The sequence below is a fragment of the Metopolophium dirhodum genome, chromosome 2 (genome assembly GCF_019925205.1).
Source record: "Metopolophium dirhodum isolate CAU chromosome 2, ASM1992520v1, whole genome shotgun sequence".
NCBI lineage: Eukaryota > Metazoa > Arthropoda > Insecta > Hemiptera > Aphididae > Metopolophium > Metopolophium dirhodum.
The window spans coordinates 41,556,018-41,576,869 of NC_083561.1; the positions used below are offsets into that span (position 1 = coordinate 41,556,018).

At 27.1% G+C, this 20,852-nt stretch overlaps 1 protein-coding gene across 1 annotated transcript in view; it reads left to right on the forward strand.

The window, feature by feature from the left end:
• Window positions 1-20,852, forward strand: part of LOC132938940 (lutropin-choriogonadotropic hormone receptor-like) — a 90,845-nt gene that overhangs the window by 42,851 nt on the left and 27,142 nt on the right. The window contains exons 7-8 of the mRNA XM_061005920.1: window positions 5,146-5,220; window positions 5,298-5,363. Of these exons, the coding sequence (XP_060861903.1) occupies window positions 5,146-5,220; window positions 5,298-5,363 (141 nt within the window). The remainder of the gene's footprint in view (window positions 1-5,145; window positions 5,221-5,297; window positions 5,364-20,852) is intronic.

Genomic DNA, 20,852 nt, shown 5'->3' on the forward strand with positions numbered 1-20,852 from the left:
CCATTTGTCTATAGTAAATGTTTATTCGTGCAAATGTTGCTTGTAAAATATCAATTTTAAATAAATACACACATAGGTTTTTTTTTTTGTGTTGCTTAAATTTAATTAAATTAATTATTTAATCAGTATCACAGAACACTAAATCATTGAATGATTTTTTTCCTGAATAATTAACTTAATGTGACTATAGTACCATATACACATTTTAAAATGTCAACAGAGTATAATTTCAGTCACGCAACTTGCGTTAATAATATTATATAGGTACTCTATAATACTATAATAGTAACAATATTAACAATATGTGACTACATTAATGTTTCACAATAATTCTTTGAAAATAGACTGACATAACTATAAGCACATAATATTGTTCAAAATGTATAATAATAATATAAGTTATAATTTTTTCTTTTATAGTTGATATATTATCGTTATTAATATTATTATTTTTAATTCAATACAAATCCAATGGAAAGTTGTCATCAAAAATTAATATCTTTTAAATGTTGGGTGGAACAATGGAGGTATTGGTTTTACAATGATGACGTGCGCTTTATTATTATTTTTGTTTTTGTCTTTAACTTTAAGTTCTGGAGAAAAACAATTGTTCCAAACTTCAACAACCCTGATAGAATCTGGTAGCAACTAGCAACTCTATATATAGTTGGTAATTCTAAAGGGAATTCCCAGTACCTATTTTTCTAAATAATTTAGAAAAACTAAAAAAAATTATCAAAAAGCTTCAATATTCACGCAACACGCCGGTCTTGTGCACACATTTAACTATAGACATTTGAAGTTCAAATTTTGAAGAAGTTGCATATTATTCAAACGAAAAATTACTATTTTTCTCACAACAGTTTTAGTTATTTTGTTGTAATTGAATACGTTTGCCATTCAAAATGATATCGGAAAAAAACATACGGTATTACTATAATAACGAAATAAAATTATAGAGGCTGACACAGTTTCGCATCACAATCGTTTTTCGTGTGCAATAATTTATAATTGAATTCAGATTTAACAGATTCATTGCAGTGGCCATTGACCTACCCGTCTAGGTATACCCTCAATACTCGCTGTAATAGAGCTGAGTTTAGGTTCCCCGGTTATTTTTGATTGAAATTAAGAACGGAAAATATATTTTTCGTAAGTTTATAATATCATATAACAATCAAATTAAATTTCACAAATACCATCCGAATAAAATATTTATGGATTTTTCCTTATTTTTTTTTTAATAAATATTTATTTATGCGAGCTTTTCCCTCGTCTTTGACTACTTTTGAATACAGGACACGTCACACGTATATGAAGACCAATTCAAATATATGAATAAAGTATAAGTAACTTCGTTTTAAAATTGAGCAAATTTTACTTCAACAACACAACTTATTTATTGTAGAAAAAGTTTTAAAAAGTTTGAATTATTCCCAGCTTATTGTGATTGTATATCCTGCACTTTTGTCCAATATTATACAAACGCAAAAGACATTAATTTATTTTGTTGTGACTCATGACCATATTTTGTGCACATTCTATACAATAACAATAAGTTGTCTTTATGTGTAGTTTTAGAATTGAGGTATAATATGTACAAAACGTATTTTTAATAAATTGTACAACTATTGCAATCAATTATTCAAAATGTTTTATACAATTTTTATTTGGTATTTGATTAAATTTTTTTACAGATGAATACTCAATTATATTTTGAAGGGAGGGGGAGGGTATACTCACTTCTATATAGTTTAGATTTTAACGTATATCTACTTTATTTTGGTAACATGTTATAATAATATGAATGTATATGTGTGTGGGGGGGGGGGGGGGGGAGAGGTGTTGCGTGGATGCCGCCACAATACCATATTATTATTCTAATAATTTTACAAATAATTATGTGTGAAAAATTCACATTTTTAAGTATCATACAATTGAAATTTGACATATAAAAGTCATGTGAACGTACAATTTTCATGACTTTTTTTTGAAAAAAAATACAACAAGAAAAACATCCAAAAACGAATTTTTTTTTAATACAAACTACCTATTGTACCTTTGTAATTTGCATATATTGGCCAAGAGGAAACTTTTGACTTTATAGTAAGGTTTTTACCATTATCGCCTACCTGCGTAAAAAAAATCGTATACTCATGATTTTTTTTAGCAATCCATCACTGGGAATACTGGGCTTCTGAGAAAAACTGCGCGGAGAAAACTCAGTTTCTAGATTTGTGTATAATTCTTGTCGTAAACCTGGGTTCTGTTTACAACCATATAGGTATATTTTTTGTAAAAAGTTGTTTTCTTCTTACCTACTTATCATATGTACTCTGGTAAATATTATTTCTCAATAGTCAATTCAATAGATTGCAGCATAAAATTGTGATTTTTACCAAAGTGAAAAAAAGCTATATTTTTCAATACTATAATATTATGTAAATTTAGTGTTTATTGTGTTTGAAAATATTTTTCATTCGTATTATTGCGTTTTTCAGAATTTTGTGTGTACACACAGAAAGTATATTTGGTATAAATAATAATACAATCAGTAACCATGTTCCAATTAAAACAACACACTATGTAAAATTATGATTTTGGTCCATCGAATTTAAAAAAATTTATATTGTTTTCAAACAAATAACTTTTAAACGGAAACGCCATTTAATTTATGGAAGTATTTAATTTTCTATTAACCTATATTTCGATGAATCTTTAGTTAATTATAATTCGTCGAGTATTTACAAAGATCAAAGTAATAGTTAACATAGATGATTGATAGGTTTTCATGTATTTTGTAATATACGAATATTTTAAAATGTTGTTAGGAATACATATCAATCAAACGGGTTTCAAAGAAGTTAATTAGCACAGAGTTATTCTATTTTGAAGCCGTATTTATTATTACTCCGTTGGTCAATATACGAGTACGTCATCTAAGTTCAATAAAACTAGAAAAATAAATAAAATTAATTAGTTTTTACAACTATTGTTAAAACTATGAATCCAGCAGTAATTGCAGAAAGCTCGGTTCATTAAAACTATGAAATCACCAATAAAAAACATTTTGACCCTATACATATAGCGATTTTAGATTCTGAGCAAAGCGATGAATGTATTGATTTTACAACGATGTGTGTTTTTTTTCGTGTCTGTCATCACCTTTTAAGACAGTAAAAGTGCTTGGATATTCTTCAACAGTAACTTTTATGATAGGAAAGTGAATCTAGTTGGTACTTTGGGGGGTCAAAAGTAAAAATGTCCCAGTAGTTTTCAAAAGCGACGTGAAAAATAAAAGAATAATTAAGGAAAAACGGGAATTTTTACGCAAAATCTGTTTTCGAGAAAATCGATTTTGGTTTTTGGATTAACTCTATAACAAATGACCGTAGGGACATGAAAATTTGACTAAATGTTTATATTGGCATGCATTTTTTCTATACACCATAACGTTTTCCAAATATTTTGACTTATATTGATCTGTTTACGAACATTTTCAGTTTCCATTTTTTTTAGTTTTTTTTTTCTATAAGTAACAATAAAATTTTATTTGTTGGTTCAAAAAGCTTGAAAATGTAATAGAAGGCTCCTAGGTTATTGTTTCAAAGGCAGATGAAAAAAATTAAAAATCCTTAGTCACATTTTTTATTCATAAGCATTTAGAGTTCAAATCTTGACAAAATACGGAAAAATCACGAAAATTAGCAAATTACTTTGAGTTGAGAATTCATAAAAATTTTTATTTTTAAATCTAAGATTTGAAAATGTAATACAAAATTATCCATAAGTTTGTCTACCTTTATGAAAAAAAAAATGTCTACAAGAAAGTCAAATTAAATTTTTATGAGCGTTTGAAATTCATATTTTTACAAAATTGAATATTCACTCGATTTCTCATGTAACGATTTTGTTATTTTGTTGTTATTTAAAAACGAATAACTGTAGATACATGAAAATTTTACTGAATGTTTATATTTTCATTTTCTATACACCATACAATTTTAAAAATAATTTGATTCTTTTTAAGCTGTTTACGGACATTGTCAGTTTTCAGTTTTTTTTGTTTTTTTTTTCTATAAATATCAATAACATTTTATTTGTTGGTTAAAAAAGCGTAAACATTTAATGCAAGGCTCCTGATATATTGTTACAATAGCAGTTGAAAAATATTAAAAATACATAGGCACAATTTTTTTTTATAAGCATTTAAATTCAAATTTTGACAAAATTTATCAAATTTAAAATGTAATAATTATTTTGTAGTTAAAAATTTATAAAATGTTCAACTTTTATGGCTAAGGATTGAAAATTTAAAACAAGGCTCCACGTAAATAGGATTTATATAAATTACTTTATTCACAATAATATCATCAAATTATACTTGGTAATATCACAGGCTGACTGACCGTTTTCGCTCAGAATCGTTTTTCTTATACAATGATATTATATCATTGAATTCAAATTTAACACCATCAATTACAGTGACCCACTTGTAACCTACTGTACAGCAGAGTGACATCCACTTACCTTTTTATTATACAACTATACATAAGACACTATTTTTTTTATTTTTTTCAATACATTTTTATGTTTTTTGATAAAAAAAAAAAAGAATCTTTACGGAGGTTACTTATGTGCGGACAATTTTTGGTGATTATATATTTCATACATTTTTATAAGATTACATTTATTACAATTTTCTTATCCATATAGGTAGCTAGGTATAGTTATTTTTAATTTTTAATGACAAACATTATTATGAAATTCATATTTTTGAATTTCCTAAAGATACTTTTCTGAAAATGTTTATACACTTGCCTATACGTAAACGAAATACCAGCTACCTACTTATAACAAAAATGAATCATTGAACAATTGTTTGGTTTTATTATTTCAACTATCAGTTATGAATATAACTAGCTTTTAGGTCATAAACTTATAACTTAATAATTTTAAATTCAATTTTTGTTTATTTTGTCAACTATTCTGCAAATGTTTTATAATAATAATAAAATATAATTATACCTATTGTTATAACATTATTATAAATAATATAATGTATCGTTCACAAATAACTATTAGGTATATAAAATAATAATGTGATCAAACAAGTATTAAAATATGATTTTTACTTACAAATAGGGAAATCGTTCAAACGGGAATCAAGGAACCACCGCACTTAAGTTTATTGAAGACCGATCAACATCTCCATATAGTGTAAGTATCTTGAGCTTTGTCAAATCATTACAATAGTTAACGGTATAATTATTTTATTTACGATATTATTTTTCCAGAGACCTCGAAAGCAATAGAATAGAAAAAGTAATTTCAGGAAAACTGTCGATCAGCGTTGAACAACTGTGAGTATTGGCTAAAATAATATTTAACATTTGACACAAACAACATGACATAACAAATTATTTCATATAATTAAGGCACATAATATATGAAACGACGAAGGCTTCCCGTCATACGATGGAGTTTTTTTTTAATTATATTTTGTCCATTTGTCAAACCCATACGTCATGCATAAGACAAAAATAAATGTAAAACATCTGAGCATTTAAATCATATTATATTTGATGAAATTAATTATCAGAACTAAGAAATAACTCAAAAGTTTTTCCATATTGATTTATATATTTAAAATTGTTCAAACCATGTAAAATCGATATAACGAGATAATATTTGAACAAAATAAAACATGAATAATATATTAATATAAATCGAAAAATCGTATCACCTAATACCGGGACGGTAAGTGACACGACGTTCTGCTCAAAATCGAATCAATTTCGTTAAAATATACCATCGCGGCATGATACGCCTAATATAATATTATAATGATATAATATGTTTTTATTCGATGCGGATTTGAATTCATAATAATATTATGACCAGTGTTGTGGCGAACGGACGACGTCGCATATGTGGCGCCATCCTTATCGTGTTTTACAGCTTTATATTATGAGCGTTGGCTATTGACCCGTAAGTAGTAAAAATTAATCGACATGTTTAGGGGCGAGCGATGGAACGACGAGGGTTCGCGTTGTCGTCCTCGCGAATGTCTACAGTTCGTTTCCGGCAAAGTTATTTTTATTCCGGTGGCGCTTATATTCCCGTCCGAATTTATTCCAGAACACTTAAAATTCGACCATAAGATACACGACGTTATGATAATATTATGCGCGCACGCCTATAAAGTGACTGCGGTAGGCCTGCAGTAGACGATGGTGTTATATTGTTACAAATTCCGTCGAAATATCCGATTAGGTATCTAATTAAATAAATGAATAGTATCATTAAACGTATATGTATAATTATTATAATATGCGGATCGTCGTGAAATGTTAACATTTCCTTGCGCTATTTTTGCTTTAATAATCATTTTATATACCTAGGTAATCAAGTTAACGCTTATTTACATAATATTATTTTAACTGTCCAATAATCAGATGTATCATATTATATGAAAAAATGTCGATGCGATGTTTTTTTTTTTAAAAAATATACCAAGGTTGACATAGGTACAGCCCGAAACTCCATACCCTCACCTTAAAAGTTAAAAGACTTTGATGCCAAGACCTTTTAAACTTATACATATATATATATTTATATATCACGTGTATACATTATAATATTTCCTCCCTCGTTTGAAAGTGTCGTTAACAAGCGACTTTGTTCTCGTGTACCTAATTAGCAGTAAACATTACTTTCATCGCAAACGCTTATTGTACATTTTATGTTGTATATTATAGGTACATTGTGTATAACTTTGAATAAAAATACGAAAAAAAAACTCAAGGTTGACCAGTGAATGATTCGCCCGATGATTTGATAGCAAAACGTATCGATTGTTATGATATTTAGTATGTTGAGACGAAATCGAAGTACTAAATCACAGCAATCCTTAATTACTTTTTATAAATGTAAATATAAACACGCGCTGTATTCTCAGTGTGAAAGTTACCCGGTCGTACTGATAATGTCTAAAAACAATGCTAGGACAAGGAGCATAATAATTAATAAGTGGGTACTTTATTCAGGTGAGCATAATTAATAATCATATTCTAAATCAGGATACAAAATTAAAGCCATAAATAAATCCCTAACTCGTTCCATATTTTAATATTTAATTATGGTACTTATATATTATGTTAGAGACTGTATTCTTAAAAAAAAACGTATTATTATATGTATGATTTGTAAATTTAAAATTATATAATCGTATAGTTGTACACATAATTTATATGTGATTATTCTGATTTTTAATATCAACAATACGTTTTCAAAAATAATTTTTATACCAGTAATTTAGTGAGAAAATTCTGAACGCATTGTACAAATCGTATAGCCTCTACCTAAATAAATATTACCTATATCTCATTGGTTGTTTGTCAACTATTGTTATGCCTAATTTATTAGTTATTATTTATTACTTATTATTATGGGTAAATGCTTTTCGTAAGATAACATATTGACATGGCGTATAAAAAAACTAATATTGTCTATGGAGAAATGACTAATGAGTAATTTAAATATTTTCAATACACACTTTGAAACCCGTAAACTAATAAAAAATCGCGAAAAAACAAAAATAAATTAATGATTGCATTAATGTATAATTATCAATATTTGTAAGTGTATATAAGATCGCCATTATATTATACCGGAGCACCTGTTGATTTGACCCACCTCATCAATATGCTGCAGAGGATTTAATGTCAAACAACATGTTTTATTATATAACACGTACACCCACGAGCACGTCATGCTCGTAATATATTGTGTGCGTACAACAACGAGGTAATAAACGATACAGGTATACGTGGTATATACACCTACTGGTATGAAAATGCATTATGCAAATGTATTGTGATGTGCGCTATTCGGGTTTGAAGCGTATGCGCAATAACTAATAGTCATTCGGGTTTTTGTAGAAAAAAAAAATAATGAACAATTTTATTTTGTAATAATTCTTTTTTAACATTTTTTTTTTTTTACCTTGTGCAATCTGAGGTTTTATAAAATAAAAAAATAAATAAATAAAAAATGGGTTAAAGTATGCGGCGTGCGACCGAAATACTGTTGTTCAACATATTTTTTTAGTTATTCGACGATTGATTCGTGTAAAGATTAAATAACGTTTATGAAGTCGAAAATGGGCGAGCGCTCGTTTTATTTCGTCGTTAAACAAAAAAAAAAAATGGTAATAAATAAACGCCCTGCGTCTGGATTCAAACAAAAGACTATCGAGTGCTTATATTTTAATATCATAAATATATTTATATTTATATAGGGGGTAACCTATATATTATATGACATGATAGTATTGATATCAGGGATCTAGGAAAAAAAAGCCCCGTACCAACCAACATTGTTTTTCATTAATTATCAAATTATTTTATTATATAATAATGCATCTAATTTAGTATAGTAGGCAAATACATTTATTTTATTAAAAGGTAACTATAAAAAAAATTACATCTAGTATATGACTTTAAATAATAACTAATTATATCACGGTTAAAAATGCATAAAACATAAACCATAAATCAAAATATATATAATAAATAGTTCGATATATTTAACATGGATTACTCTAATTATAAAATATACAAGTATAGCTTAAAATATTTGGTGTATTATTCTATTAAATATTGTTATGATATAAAAGTATATAAAAATTATAAAACTAATATTATATATTATATAATATATATATGGTTACACATAGATAACCTATGTCAAAAAAAGTCTTACATAATTATATTGAAATATAGATGTATTGTTTAAACATTTAAAATTATAAAATGTACACAATAGTAAAAGTGTCATGTATTCAGTTGGTGCGGGGCTTTTCTTTCCTATAGCTGTGGGGCTTTTATTTTCCGAATACCAATATTAGCGTGTCAGGCCCAGAAAGTTCTGCAGAATTATTTTACGTACTTACCCCTATCTACATACATATAAGTAGGTGGATTATAATAATTTATAGACACATTTCCGATGTACCGAAAGCATATCAGGTAATACTGCGTTGGAAATATTTAGACTCTCATAATTTTCAGCACGTGCTTAATTTATGTATATCCTCGGATTTTTCATATGTCATAATAATACATAATAATAATTATGCACCTCGTGAACGCTATGCATAATATATTTGCCTATTTGCCGTGACTTAAATAATGTAATAATGATATTCCACAATGTACTATAAAATCCCGTCGTTTATAAAATATAATATTATGGTACACGACCCACATGTGTGCTCAGGATGTCTCACCGTGTTTGTCTCGAGTAAATGTCTATCGTGATATCGTGATAAATAACTTAAAAACAAGATTTTGGAAAATTATTTCTGTACAAGAGTATGATATAATATTATAATCTGTATGTATACATTTTTTTCTAAGCCGAAAAATTAAAACGTTAAAATCTGAGGTATAACTATGTGCCCGCGAAAACAGGGTACAATGTATAATTCAATTACCCATATCATCCTGTATACAAACTTTTGAATTCTATTTGCAGAGTATGAAACTAGACTGTTGGATCATTTATCTCGCGTGGACAAAATTCCAAAATAGGGCACTGAGTATACTGTAGGCAACTAAGTTATAATATAGAGCGTACGTAGTTTTCGCGGACACACGGTATAATATAGGTATAGTTGTTTTATAACAGGTAGTCAATTTACGTAAAATATAATTTAAAAGTAGGATTTACGATTTTTGTCAAGAATTCACACGGCAGTGTAGGGTAAGTTTCAAAGTTTAGGCAAGAAATGGCCGTTAAAGAAGTATACTTGTATACTCATAGATAATAGAAGATTCTATTATCTATGAGTGTATACTAGAAGTGTCTTACCCGGTGGGCTTGTCGCGGGTAGTTTATGTTTTTTAAAACTGACATGGTGTCCCGACAATTGATAGCGCAACAGCTGATAGCGAACAATTGATAGCACGACAGTTGTCGATAGCGGTCAATTGATAGCACGCAGTTTTATCGCGGCTGTTCGTAGTATGACAATTCGTAGCGTCTGACTGACATATAGTAAGACCCCTGCTTATAGTAAAATGAAACTGTTACGCGTGTAGTGTTCTCGTTTTAAGAACGTCACAGTAAGATATTATTTAATATTATTTTGAATTTTTAACAAAAAAATATTCTGCTGACGACTTATTAGTTTAGAAATTGATAATGGTCAATACAAGTTAAGCCCAAAATACAAACCAATCGAAGCTATGACATGAAGTCCTATTCCTAAATAACTTCTTGAATAAAGTCATTAAAGCCCACATATTTCCCCTCCTGTTATTATTGTGCTTATTGTAAAATTTTTTTTTACAGATTGTACAAATTAAAAATATATTATATATATGACAATATTTTATTTTATACGTCTTGTTATATCAACACAAACAGAATTTATATGGATTATAACTTATAACTAGAGTACAGATTTGTATGTAATTATTGTGTACATTTTTTCCTTTCTATATTTTTGAAATTTAGTCAGTGATATTTACAAATCGTAATAGTTTCAATAATTGTTTTAAGCTAATGACAACATTTTTTTTTTTATATTTTTAATGTTTCGACTAAAATATGTAATATCTATTCCATATTGAAATTTCAAGTCAAATTAAATTATATCATATTTTCAAAATCTAATGATGTAAAATAATATTTCATCAAAGTAGAAAATCCTAATAATAAATTGTGTCCACTACAAACCTATCGTTTTTCGGTAAACTAATACAGAAACTGCGACGAGGTAGGTACTAATACTATAGCCCAGGCGCGGACTGGCTGGGATGCTGGGATGCTACAGCATCCCTTGCCCTAAAATATATTTGCCTAATATTATTTATTATATATTTAAAGACTCTAGACACCTAATGAACAACAGATTGTTACCAACTTACGATTACTAGTAATCTATAATATTGTACAACTTTAATTGAAAGTTTTTTGTAACTTGGTACTTATTTACGTGTTTAACGTATACTCAATATTTTTTCAAAACAAAATAAAATATATTAATATTTTATAAATAATCTACATGTATTAAATTCGCCCCAACAATTTATGTTACTTGCCCTTTAAATTGTGTAGCATCCCGTGCCCTATTTTACCAGTCCGCGCCTGCTATAGTCTATAGTCTACAATCTTTGCTCTTAAATGTGTCATTAGATAGGTAAATAATAATAATTATTACGAATTCGATGAATGTAAAAATATAAAGTCCGAGAATTGAAATTTTTAATAGGATGATCGAGTTAAAAAAAGTTAAGTAAATATCGTCTTATTAAATATGTTTTATTCATTTATTGTCTTAATTTTATGCTCATCGCCATCATAATGTTATATTGTTAAATGTTAAGTACGTAATAGGTTTTAAACATGTCAAAGTATTCTATTTTTTTTTATGCTCGAGGCAACCAAACAAATAAATACAATTGTAGAATTTTTATTTTTTGAAACCAAGTAAGAAACAAAATTAAGCAATGTCGTAGCTATTGCTCATGTACAGTGGTTAGGTTAGGTTAAGTTTATGTAGGTATGTCAAATTGTTTTCCGACCATTCAACATTTGACTTACGTGTTAATTTATTTCGGTGTGTAGAATTGTTCTATACGTCGAAGTCATTATCTGGTACATATCGTTTATTATGATTCATCGACTCCAAAGTATACACACATATACATTTTACCGTTTTCTAATAAAAAGTGAACTTTCTAGTTCATAAGCTTGTCAAGCAATTCACTAAATAAAATATTAGTTTTGCATTGAGTAGGTACCTATAATTAACCTGTTAAATCCGTTTAAAATCATTTTCTTACCTGATAAATTAATAATCATTGCATTATAAACCGTTTAATTTTATACATTTTATTTTGACCTACTTTTAATCAATGTTTTACATATATTTCCACGATTTTTACTGCATATTAGCATATTATTATTATATGGCGCATATGTATTGTGATACTTTTCATAAAAATTCGTGCTCTTCTTAGGACTAACAAATGTATGTTAAATACTTATACATATATGAGTTATGTCATACTTATTATCAATAACAATATGGCCAATATAGCTGGTAACCTACAGTTTTTTTTTGGAATAAAAACTATTTTGTAATAAGTTCTTGTAATTTTGATAATAAATTAAGTTAAAATAACTTGCCTATAATTTAACATTGTTGATACATTTACTGCAGATCTGGACAAAAATTGAAGTTTAAATGACACAGTATAAATTGAGATTTTTATATGTTAATTCAACTATAATTTTCTGTGTGGTACGTATACAAAAAAAAAACACGGTGAGAGGTGTGACCATATACAATACATACATACATACATCATACGTATACATACAAACATATTATTTTAGTATAACGAATCTGTACGTAATATGCTCATTATGATGACCACTCTGTATTAAAGCGTTAATTAATGCTGTATGTTAACACTATTTTTCAGAGAAATGATTATTTCAAAAACTTATGACACTTATTTTTCTCTTGTATGAATTTGTATTTTTAATTCTGCTGTCTGTTATAATTTACAAGTTATAACCATCATCATAATATATTATATCCTAATATAGTAATATCTTATTAACAAATACAGCACAATCAAGTGATTAATCTAATAGTTGTTCTCGATCTGGTTGTTAAGCTCAATTTCAATCGTTTGCGTCAATATTATGGTAATCGGAATAAATATCCCCGGGAAAAAAAATCCCTGATCGTAGGAAAAGAAATCCCCAGACTACAATATTACTCACAACCACATGCAAATGGTTGAACAAATATTTTTTAAACGTTAATTAGTATCTATAATCACCACATTATTAATATTTAATTACAAATACGTATATCATATTAAATTATACTATATTATATATCATTAAAAAAAAATTATTTATAGTGATAATAGAATATTAATGATGATATGAATAATATTTTGATTTAAATTACGATAATATATTATGTGTAATCCAAATTAACGACAAAAATTTGAAAATTATAATATTGTAGTTTAAATTTTAGAAAATTATTTATAATATTATGTGTATATATTAATTTTTTGAATGACATAATATAGAAATATAAAATATTATTGTTCATTTTTCGATAATTATTTATATCATTAAATATATTAATGTTTTGAATGATATAATAATATAATATTTGTAATTAAATATTAATAATGTGGTGATTATAGATACTAATTAATTAACGTTTAAAAAATATTTGTTCAACCATTTTCATGTGGTTGTGAGTAATATTGTAGTCCGGGGATTTTTATTCCGCAATTCCAATACCCGCAAGTGGGTATATAGTCGAAGAATAATAAATAAACACATCACATGATATACAGTTGGTTATTATAATAACTATTACTCGAGTCGTTTGAAATTGCGTAAAAACTTAATGTCACCATTATTGTGACGTTTCGATTCGCGGTTTTTAGACGTTCGCACAAAAGGTACTACACTGTGACTACTGTTATTTACATTTGTCCACGTTCAACCCTCATAAACGCTGTATAATATTTAAATTAGTAGTCGCTTTTCCAGTTCGAAGGACACGCGACGATGAAAACTCGACGACGCGTTTTTTTTTTATTCTTCTACATTTCGTTTTTCACGCTAATTTACATTTCAAACAGGAGATTTCATCATTTTCGTGAGCTGCACACAACTCAACGCGTTCTGTTATAATTTTCGGATCATAATTCATAACCGATGTATAGCCGACGACGTCGACTTGGATATTATACCGGCAGCCAGTATATTAATATTCATGCGTTCGCACTTCGGATGATATTTGCCGTGTTCCAACATTTATCTGTTTGTAGAACAGAATATTGCGCTCGTAAGTGTATCGAAAACCGTGTTTTCACAGTATGGATGGATACATACTCGTAAGATCAAACTTTTTTTCAGAACTTCCTTTATCAGCGTGGAATCAAACATTTCGTAACACAATTGTAACCACTTGATTGAACGGTATACTGTAGTCGTGGTAGGTACCTATAAAATGTACGTACACATGGACGTTAACAACGCACAATTTTACTAAAATTATACAATAATTATTACATAAGTAGCTGCACTACTATACGCGTGTAAAACGTGTACTTGATTTATATGCAATAGCGTTACAATCGTAATAACTTATAGTACTTACCTATATTATGTTTATCAAAGATTACTCATTAAATAATGTATAGACTATAGCAGGGGTCGGCAATAGGCGGCCCGCGGGCCATGTCCGGCCCGCGGAAGGAAAAAAAATGGACCGCCAAAAATTTTCTTAATTTTCCTATATATCCTATGCATCACTCCCCCCACCCTTCATAACAAAAATTAAACTAATATTGAAATCGATTTTATGAGGCGCTGAGACAATAATAACGGTTTATCATTATCTGTGTTGTTGTTGAACGTGCCGCAGTAATAATGTATTACTTTATAAATAATTAAATATTAAATACTTTGTCTTAAAATGTGTTTTTAATACAAAAATAAATATATTAATGATAAAATTATGTTTAAGATTTTTTTGGCCCTCGAAATTTTTTTTTTTAAATATCTGGCCCGCCACATAAATTAATTGCCGACCCCTGGACTATAGGATCATACTTTAGTACGGGGGTCACCAACCTTTTACAGTAAGTGAGTTGCATTGAACATTATCTGGTGATCGATCAATGTGTGTATAATGCATATATTATATTGTTTATATTATTATTACATGCAGCGTATATTATTATCTATAATAATAGAGTCTTCTTTTATTATTTCTCCATCGGAAAACTGTACGGTTTTCGTCGTCGATAAATACTTTATTTTCTACAAGTATAATGCGTAAAAGCGTGTTTACATGATCAACCCTCGATATTTAATGAATAATCTTTAATGCGATCGAACAATATTCCTCTAAGGTCGACACGACACCTGCCGTATAGCAGGTACAAACTATCATAGTATATTATGTAATAGTTATTAGATACACATCGTATCTTTGTACGCGTAACGTGTATAAGACGCGGTTATTTTAATTTTATTTAAAAGTTTAAAATAGTTAAAATCACATAATAAGGTTATTCAGCTAATGCCCCATTTGAACGGGTACCTACCCTAACCTATAATAATAGTGCATAGTGCATACATATTATTATTTATCAACCGTAAAACCAAAAAAATATACATACAATATTTAAGAGTTTTGGTTGTAGATAACTTGTAAGTAATGAGTTGAGCATAAAAAACATTGGTACCTGCCTATATATATATATATATATATATATTATATGTTATAAACCATATATAAATATACATAAAAATATTGTAATGATTCCTTATGGTATATTTTTTGAATAAATTATGTTCAGTAGATAAGAATGTAGGTAATTAAATTGTCGAAAAAGTCTTAACACGTGAATTATTGAACTCGATTCTAGCAGGTATACTAATACTTTAAATTTTAATCAAAGACTGCGGAAAGTCTTGTACTTCATTTTAAACAAAATGAACCATATGATATTATGTTTATATTTTTACTTAGCTTTAAATAGATTAATGCCTAGTGTTATATAACTAAAAACATGTTTGAATCAAACAACCTGCATTGTTGTTCTTTACCATCCAAATTATAGCATAGATACATGTTAACTACACTGTTATAATATATACCGTTAACATCAATAAAATTGTTAAAATTGCATCTATCGATACAATTATATAATATATTACTAGCGTTCTAATTTCTAAATAAAACACTATAACCTACATAATACATTTTATTACACAACTCTAATAAATGATTGGTTATATAATATATTTTCGTGGATATTTCTAAGATTATTAGAATTTGACATTTAATTTAAATTTTTAAAATCAAATAAAAATCCTAATTAATTAGTATCGTTATTGTATGTGGAATTGTTATTTATTGCACTGTAGACTGTCGAATGTCATTGTTGTTAATATCTGGTGCATGTAAACATTAAATAACCATAGAAAACACTTTAATAGTTTTAAAATTTAGTTTACCAAAGAAAATCATCCATACTCAAAGAGGATACTATATTGTGCTGATTCACTGAAGGAGAAAATTGAATTGAAGTATACGAGAAAAACATTTCACTATACATACTTCCTGATAGAAATTTATTTTACATTAATGTCAATCGTTTCGTAAAAAGAAGATTAATAATACTATTACGTTAAAAAAATAATAGTTTGCATTAAATATTCGTGAACAATATTTTTTAACTTATAACTTATAAGCACTTAGATATTAAAATTGCATAGTTCATTTTAAAAGGAGAATTTTGACAGTAATATGGGGTAATTCGCCAATACGACTCACGCCATCATTTAGTCTATTTTCAATAATACTTAGGTAAGGACCATTTTTTAAATATTTAAATTTTTAAATTTTTAATACATCTAATACATATCTAATCGAAATTTGAACTACTAGTTGTTGAGTTATTTAGGCATATACTATTGCAGTAGGTTAAATTAAATTTTGCCGAAAAAAATTCATTTGAAAATATCATTGTATTTATACTGTTTACAATATAATAATGTACTCTAAAAGTATCAAGTTTCCACGAATAATATTTTTAAATTACAACAAAATAATTAAAATTCTTCTAGGTTTTAATATGTAATTTTGCCCAAATTTGAACTTAAAATGTCTGAAGAAACTGTGTTTATATATTTTTTTAGATTTTTTGGGTTATAGTATAACCCTTTCAGTCTCACATTATGTTTGAATAGTGATAGCGATAATTAGTAAATAGCTTTTTCCTTTTGAATTTTGCAATCAGAACAATTCTGCAGTAAAACGATTTTTAGATTTTATCAACTGAATTGTTATATCTACAGATAACATTTTATTTTAAAATTGTAGGTAACACTATGGTACATGTTTTGATGTGGGTTGCACTGTTCTAGGATCAAAAGTGTCATTGCTATCACAAAAAACCCGCGAAAACTATATGTCATTATAATGGCTGTTGGGACTGAAAAGGATAAACTATTTATGAGAATCTTTGTTTTAAATTGTCAATTCTTAGCTATAAAAATTGAACATTTTATAATTAATTTATAATTTTATAATTTTTTGAACTACAAAATAATTTGAACATTTCTAAAATATTGATAAATTTTGTAAAAATCTGAACTTTAAATAAATAAAATGTATAACTTTAATATTTCTGAACTGCTATTATTAGTTAGTTAGTTATATTACATTTTCAAGCTTTTTGGCCCAACGAATAAAATATTATTGACATTTATGGAATAAAAAATTTAAAAAATTTAAAATTAAAAGTACTTTCGGTTAATAATTTTTAAATAACAACAAAATAAGAAAATCGTTGTATGAGAATTTGTTCATTTACGGGTGAATATCCAATGTCTAAATTCAAACGCTCATAAAAACTTAATTTGACTCTCCGGTGAAGTTTTTTTTTGTTAAATGTAGAAAAACTTAAGGGGAATCTTTTATAACAATTTCAAAGCTCAGATAGAAATGTTTAACAGTTTTTAATTTCTAATTTCTAATGCCTATAAATTATATTTTCTTACGCCTATAAATAGCTCAAAAGAGTTTAAATATTTCGTAAATTTATGGTGCACTGAAATTGCTAATATAAACATTTAGTAAAAACATATACCTACGGTTATTTTTTTTAGTTACACTAAATAACAAAATTGATTTTTTCAAAAACAGGTTTTGCGTAAAAATCTCAGTTTTTCTTAATTTTTTGTTTGTTTTTCCTGACGCTTTTGAAAACTATTGGAATTTTTTAATTTTGACCTCATAAAGTACCAACATCTACTTTCCTATCAAAAAAGATGCTATTGAAGAAAATCGAAGCATTTTTACTTTTACTCTTACAAAAGGCGATGAAAGGCACAAAAAAAACACATATCATTGTAAAATCAATACATTAATCTCTCTGCTTAGAATCAATCTAAAAGAAGTTTTTACAGTCACAGGACACTCTAAATGGAAATAACGATATAAAAATCAAAATTATTGAAAATATGATTTTTACCTAATATTAGATATAGGTACTTAAAAATTCTAGAAATCATAATTGAAAAAAATGCTAGTGAAAACTGCGGGTGAACATGCTTGGTAAATCACACTGTATAGTAGTATTATAACAATAATATTGAAAAACACATTTATTTTTCTTTCGGCTATTTATGAGTCGTCACTCATCAGTCAACGTCCACTTTGGGTACTAAACGTTAACATAATTCACCTATGGAAATAATTTAAAAAGACCAAAAATACAAAATATTAAAAACGAAACTTATAATGCACTTCGCAATTGATGGGCTCATGGCGTACTTACTACCTATCAGCAAAGATGGCGTGTCCCATTGGTTATGAAGACCTAACAAGCGTGCTCTTAATTCTTATTCACTTATCGTAAAACTGAAATCGTGTATACTAATAATACAGGATAATTCTAATGGAGGGCGCAATCAGTAATCACAGTCTATTCAAGAACCCCTGCTTGAACCCTGCCACAGTGAAGTTCATTGAATCCTCCAACCTATCATTGAAATAACAAAAATAAATTGATATTATTGTATTTACCTATATAACTTGATGTAATGTACGATACTAGAAATATTTCTTAAAATATGTTGAATTGTTCTATATTTATTTTAGTAGGTATAAGTACAATACATTTCATATACAATTTTGTTTATTCAAATCAATTAAATACTCATAGGTAAGTCATAAGTTATAACTTTATAAATATGTAATAAATCCATACACATTTCTTGGGCATTGATCGCATTATGTATGTATAGTCCTGCAGACCAATATTATTTAAGTAATGTGAACAATTTTTAAATTAAGTTTATTCATTACACGATTAATCAAAGGTATATGATAAACTAAATAAATGTTCTAAAAATAAACATTTGTTTAATGATTTCAAAAAATATTACGTCGGCCTAAAAAATAGAAAGATCTTACAACACAATTTTTGATAGATATATTAATATGATATAAAATGAAAAACTGTAAATACAATTATTAAACGTGGTATCAAAAAATACCACTGGTTTCAAAATAACAAAATCTCTTTAAATTTACGTATAATATTAGCAATTCAGGCATAAATGCTTTCAATTTGCATTACTGAATAATATAATATTTTACCGTACATAATATAGTAATATGAAAGAAAAATAATGTTTATAGTAAAAAATGAAAGCGAAAATTAATTTCCCATTTCATGTCTAAAATAATATATTCTCGTAAAGAAGCCGTTTATTTCTTTAATTAATAATTTGTTTTATAAAGCACCACATAAAATATTTATTCGATAATAATGCATTGAAGTCGTTATTGTCTAGTTAAACAAAATAAAACGTTGTGAAATTATATTATTTTCAGCTATACCAGCTATATATAAATATTAAATGAAGGTACACAAAATATATATTTTCTGAATTTTTTTTTCCTTCAAAAATCTGTACATAATTGGAAACAATTATTTTTTGTTAAAAGTTCAAAATCCTGATACTTGGTTATTATTAGTATACAAATATTGTTTACTATTAAATTTATAAAAAGGTCAAATATACAATGACAATAATAATGTTAAGGTACTTGTGTCGTTCACCTCATTGGAAACCTGCCTTTTATACAAACACCCCTATTTTAAATTTATCTATAATAAAAGCTCAACGTTTCACATTTAAACTAATCTTTATTATTTATTCAAAAAACTTACGACCTAAATTTTAAACACAACAAGTAAGAATGATGTATTTAATAATAATAAATAACGAAAAAATTAAATTATGAGGTTGATAATCCCTTCAAGACAGAATTTGTTAATTTAATCATATAGTATCATATTAACTCAATGATAATTACGTCAATTACGTTTTTATAAATAGTTAAATAAATAATCGATAAATATTAAGTAGGTACCTAAAGATTATATTATTTAGTTAAGTTATCACTAATAGTTATTACTTATTAGACCTATCACCTATAGTTTCTAACTTTCTAAACTACGACGAAATAAACGATATCGAGTGTGCAGTACATATCAATATTTTTTGTCAATTTGTCGATTGTATTTTTAAAAATAAAATAAAACGATCCCTGCTCTAATAAAGGTCTACTTCAAACTTTAAAGTATTTTTTTTTCCAAAGAGTACGAATAAAAACTAAATCGTTACAATAAACATAGTCACGTAGGTATTCCAGAGAATTTAACGCAAATAGTAAATATAATATTATGATATTTTGAAACTTTTTAAGCATCACATGTTATATTGTTATATTGTATTAAGCTTGCTTGAGTTGCTCTCATTAAATGCTTCGGTACAATATTGTTTTCTTTCTTGCAATAGCTTAACGTGTCATATTGCAAATAGCATGTAATTTACTAGGAAAATTCAACATGATCAGCTAACATATATTCACCCTTAAAATGTAATAGGTATTTGTCCAAACAGTAATTTGTCCTACAGTATTGAACAAAAAAATACAATATGGCGTAAAGTGGATGTCACTTGTTTAACGTAAACTACCACTTAAGTATTCGTATGTTTTGTTATATTAGTAACGTATGTACATTATGGCTTTTATTGATTAACGAAAGTGTAAAAGTTAGGTATTTCATTTCATAAAAACCGTAAAAGTTGATGAAAACAATTTGTTAGGTACTTTTGATAAACCGTGTTGGGCATTTTCTCTTAACTATACATAATATTTAATACTGATTAACTCAATAATAATAATTGTTAATCGTTCTAATGCG